Genomic DNA, 5,251 nt, shown 5'->3' with positions numbered 1-5,251 from the left:
TACCTTCAGCGTCGTGTGCAGGAATTTTCAGCTATCAACTTCGTTCATAACGCTTGTTGTAATCAGGTTCATACGCTTCTGTAGACCCCTGTAGCTTCCAACACAAGTTCATTCACGAGGGCGACGTTCAAAGTTTGAAAAATTATACCGTGAGACTTGGATTGACTGTTTATTTGAATGTTGATTTTGTAATATTTTGTGAGTACAACAGTTTCTCTTAAGATCTGATCTTGAATACTTTAAGCTTTAATACCTTGACAAGATTTATATCGGATCCCTGTACAGCGGACCCTTATTATTCCTTCTAGTGTTCTTAAATAATGCGGGTTCCTAATAGTAGAATGTAAGTCTCCCACAGTGAGACTGGGGGCTTTTGCTGTCGTGTTAGCGTGTGCAGTCTGGCAGACATCAACTTTGCTTCGAGGTCTAAAATAGTGAACTCGTTGTTATTTTCAAAACGCTTATACTACTCATTGAATGGTAATTCTTTTTCTGGGTGGTAAAAGAGAGTGAAAAATGTACTGAAAGCATCATTCGTCATTGCTGCATGATCTCCAAACACTGATCGAAACTATGCTACCAATTGGTCTGACCAGATTTCAAACTCCTGGCTGGCATGTAAGTAATGTAAATTATTTGCTCGGTGACATGATGTAAGGCGGTTTGCTATTAACATTTCTCTGAATAGATCTCTGGCTCCTCCAACTCAGCCATCAGTGCACTTCGTTTCACACTAGAGGAATGCCTAACCACCTAAGTACTAGACACGAAAACCGGATATGAACTGGTACACCTTTTACTACCATACCAAAAAGAAGAAAAATATGATGCAATTGTTTTTCTGAGCGGGGCTGGGCATTACTTTAATGCTAATTGCTATTAAGTGATTAATCAATGTAAAGTAGGACCCTATGTGACCATGTAAATTGCAACGTACGTTTTATTTACACTATCTGTTGGAATAATAATTATTATTATGACTAAGCGATGCTGATCTGGTCTTCTAAGTCGACCAAACGAGGTGTACATATTGAAGATCCCATGAAAAGGATACAGAGTATTATTTAGGCACTTGTTGGGCAAAGAACGCTCGCAAAAAATGCTGCCAATAGGTTTTTCAAAAGAATAGAGCTATACAAACTCTGTTCTTCGATGTCTTTAAGCGCAGAATATTGATCAGCTTTTTTCTCGTTTATATAAGTCATATACAGGATTATTTTGTTTTTTTTGCAGATTCGTTTCTCTCTTTTGTAAGAACACGTGACTGAAGGCTGCAATGTGCTTTATTATTTTGCTATATCAGGACACATTTCATCCTAGGCTCACTTGTTGTATCCTCACTATCTGCACAGATAATTTTTTTCTGCATATTTAAGTATATTAAATATTAGTTGCCGTGTAAAAACGTTAATTTAGTCCATCTAGGGTGTTTTTAATAATAGCATATAAGCCAACACTGTTTAAAAAATCTGTTGTTTTAGTATTCAACACATTGACTAAAGCAAATCACTAGCAATCACTGCAGATGTTTTCACACATCTTTCTCTGCTAAGATATATCATTACTTTGTTAGGTTACGGTACTAATCATAAGTACCATATACATATATATGTATGTATTTAATATATTTTTTATATACACGACAGCTCTGGTGGTGAAAATGTTCAGCTTATGTGTAGTTGTTGCTGACATCTCGTTGAAGGAAGCTCATATCATAGAATGAAAATCTAGTTTTGAAAACTTATGATGAGCGCATTATAATAAAGCAGACTTTCATGATGTATAGCCTAAGTTTTGAATATCTTTGCTAATTTATTCGTTACATGTTATTAAACGAAGTAAAAATTTTTGTTAGTTTTTTTTTGAATCACATTAAAATCAAATGCACAAACATAATAATACAAATCTCAGCTTTTACCAACGATATTGCTACTTGTTTGCCCCAAAGTGATCTCTAGCAAAATAACGAACGCATCGCGCTTTTGAGCCATATTGTTGCGGCGAGGCGAGTCGCTATAACCTTTAGATTCGATACTAAATTACAGAAAAGTTAACTAGTGAAATGTCACTATCTGTGCGCGCTTCAAACAGCAGGCCATTTACCCATTTTTCAATATTATAATCATAATTTAGGTTAATTGGCCTAATGCGTAAAATCTCGACAACATACGTATGCTTTTAATGGACTCAACCTTCGATATAAGCAAGCTACGGTTAGCATACGCGCGAAATGTACCCAACGTGTTACTTCGCGCATGTATTACTTTTAAGCCAGCTAAAAGTGATTGTTCAACTAGCAATACCGGAAGACGCTATCAGTGAATTGACACATATAGTTTTGTTTGATTTTTTGTGTTTACTTAAATGACAATGTATCTAAAAATGATTTACTCTAATATTGGTACGTCTTGAAGCGTAGGATGAAACTGAATTGTCGCTCACATCATATCTATTTATCACTAATTAATAGACAATATCTTGGTAATCTTTAGCTGTTTTCTTTACGGCCGCGTGAGTGATCTGTATAACTGGGGGTTGGCCGGCTGCCTGCGAGCTGTAGTAGGCAGAGATCACTGTTGCCATTGGTTAACGTTCTCTCCCTCTTCGTTGTCGTGTTCCCCGGTGCGAATGATATTGTGTTCATTCGACTTCAGCTCTCCTGGATAGTCGCCGAGCTATCATAGGCAGAGATCAATGTTGCCATGCGTAAGCTCTCTTTCTCTCTTCATTGTCGTCTGTTTCGTGGCAGCTGATGTTGTGGTGATCCGAACTCAACTACATTGAATACTCAGCTATTGACCTGTTAGCTGTCCGATCGTTTAAACATACTTCTTATTGTTTGTGTGCTTAGGGTAGGAAACTGAGTATCTCGTGCATATTCTGATATTCACATCAACGTTGCCTACTTTCTGAGCCTTATTTATAGCATTTGTAAACGTGAGAACACGGACAACTAGTACGTACTTTAGACTAACTTCGTTTTCGGGGTTATTCTTGATTGTCTCTGAGTAAAATAAACAAATTCGTTGTTCACCAAAAGTAACTAAACGAGTTAATGTTCCTATATGGCAGGCAAGTTACGCTAGAGGTTATTCAGAATCTATGTAAGTTTATATTTGTATGGGATAATTACTTACAAAAAACTTAAAAAAAAGAGCACTTACAAAAAAAACGTTCCTCAACTAGCAAACTAGCATTGACAACAGGTCTTTTACATAGTTCATTCGTAGATCCGAAACATTTGTTAAATATGAAAACATTGTACGTCCAGATGGGTAGATAAAATGTTAGCTACTTAGGCAAAAATAATCAATTGCTGAATCGTTGTGCTGTGTGTTTCACCCATGCAGGGATGGAACGCACGATGGAAAGCAACGTGCAACCGGTGTGGAAAGACATCTTTCGCGGGTATGTCCAAAAATGTGTCATAGATCCTGGAGCAGGACAAGTAGTCCCAAAAGAAGCTGAAGTACGATTGGCTCTTTCGATGTATCTTACTCATGATTCACATGGCTTCCATCAAAGTATCAGCGCTGGTCAGCTACTTTACCGACATAGCGTCACCGAGCCTTTGGTTAAATTAGTGTCAAATATCCTACCTATAGGATTACAAAAAGCTGTATTGACGATGTGTTCTGGTGAAAAAGCAAAGATCTGGATCGACCCTCTTCTGGCTTATGGGAGTAGCACTTTGGTTTTTAGCGATGACCCATCCAAAGCAATCCCGCCTAATGCTGCGCTATTTTATGAGGTTCATCTTATAAGGTGGGAAGTTAATGAACTCCAGTTTTGCGTCGATCGTTGTGGCAAACTCCGATTTTCAGCAATGCCACAAATAAATGAAATGTTAGTTCAGGCAGAAAAAGATTTCACGGACGGGAAGGAAAAAAGCGCTTTGCATTCCTTATGCAAGGTTATCAGTATGCTAGACCGTATGAAAATCAGCATGGACAAACAGGATCAGGAACGTAAAAAAGTAATCTTTGCTGCATCTGTGCTCGCATCCGTATGTGCCCTGAAGGTTGGTAAATACCCACAAGCCATTACCTTCGGTAGGCGCGTACTTGAAATCAACCCCATGAATGTTGATGCTACTCATGTACTAGCTCGTGCGTACTTCGCGCTGGGATATAATAAGAGCGCAAGATATTTCGCACAAAGGTTATGGTGCTATGATGTGGGAAATAAACAGTACAAACACACATATGATAAGATTCGTGCGCATGTAGCTCTCATTGAGGGTGAGTCGGAAGGAGATGACGAGGAAGATGTTGACGATTATGAACAGTTAGCTAAGGTCATCACAGAAAAGCGCGAGGAACCTGCCGTTCAAAAAAAACTGATAAAAGATTTGGATAAACTGCTAAATTCAGATGAGTTTAGAGGTATAAGTGAAATTGAGATTAAGGGAGGTTTTCCACCGACGCTCCTAGACTTCATTGAGACGAAATTGAGAAAGAACAATCAGTTTATTGTAATCTCGAAATCATCTCCCACTTCGTTGGAGCTAACGGTATTATAGGAATGGTGACTTAATAAAGAGTTTAGAGGAATGAATAGTTCCATAGATACTCTAATGCAAAACATTACTTAACAAAACAAGTGACATTTATAGGTAAACTGTTCTTTTTCAAATGACTGAAATTACTGGCGCCGCTACCTTAGCAAAAATTTGCGGATCTGGCTGTCCCGGGAGCTTCTTTTGTGAAATTTTTATGATAAAGGTAGGCAACTGAATTATATGTTTGTTACACGTAGCATTGACTGCTATTTTATTCAATTTATTTGCCTCTGGCATAACAATAGGTATACATGCATGACGAAATTAATTGAATTAATAATCAGTAGTATATTATTTAATCAGCAATAAATAACTGATTCCGCGATAAGCGTAAAAGGTATACGAAATTGTATACGTCAATAAATAAATTAACATAACAAAAATAATTTTTTTGATGCATTTTTGTTTGAGTCTAACTGAAGCGATCCAGGATAAAAAGGCTTTTACAACTCCGTCATACAACTTAATACCTATTTTAAAAGTATATAGTGAAACATTAGCACTAGGTTAAAGCCCTAAGCGAGGCTACGTTATTCTATTTAACTCTTTTTCTTTATCAACCATTAACCATGCATTAAGCCGAAAAGTTCAATTATATGTGCATAGTAGAATTTATTTAAAAACATATACATTTGTTTGTTGGAACATATGTCATTTTTAACTTCTGTTTCAAATTCAGGAAGATTGTTA

At 37.1% G+C, this 5,251-nt stretch overlaps 1 protein-coding gene across 4 annotated transcripts; it reads left to right on the top strand.

The window, feature by feature from the left end:
* The first annotated feature begins 2,583 nt into the window (after nt 1-2,583).
* Nucleotides 2,584-4,947, top strand: LOC111248547 (uncharacterized). Of its 4 annotated transcripts, none has more exons than XM_022801003.2 (2): nt 2,584-2,706; nt 3,351-4,947. In XM_022801003.2, the coding sequence occupies exons 1-2, from the start codon at nt 2,703-2,705 to the stop codon at nt 4,520-4,522; spliced, it is 1,176 nt and encodes a 391-aa protein (XP_022656738.1). In that variant the 5' UTR covers nt 2,584-2,702; the 3' UTR covers nt 4,523-4,947. The 4 variants fall into 4 exon arrangements, with proteins under 4 accessions (XP_022656738.1, XP_086849066.1, XP_022656748.1 ...); XM_086992940.1 differs by lacking the exon at nt 2,584-2,706 and adding an exon at nt 2,720-3,072; XM_022801013.2 differs by lacking the exon at nt 2,584-2,706 and adding an exon at nt 2,721-2,956.
* The last annotated feature ends 304 nt before the right edge of the window (nt 4,948-5,251 follow it).

Source organism: Varroa destructor, unplaced genomic scaffold (genome assembly GCF_002443255.2).
Source record: "Varroa destructor unplaced genomic scaffold, Vdes_3.0 BEIS01000001.1, whole genome shotgun sequence".
Lineage (NCBI taxonomy): Eukaryota > Metazoa > Arthropoda > Arachnida > Mesostigmata > Varroidae > Varroa > Varroa destructor.
Note: the sequence above shows the minus strand (reverse complement) of the source record. Positions and strands in the feature narration are given on the sequence as shown.

Coding starts and splice junctions, on each gene's coding strand:
- LOC111248547 (XM_086992938.1), top strand. CDS start 3,056: ATGTTCCTATATGGCAGGCAAGTTACGCTAGAGGTTATTCAGAATCTA. Junction 3,105..3,350: donor AGAGGTTATTCAGAATCTAT/GTAAGTTTATAT, acceptor TCACCCATGCAG/GGATGGAACGCACGATGGAA.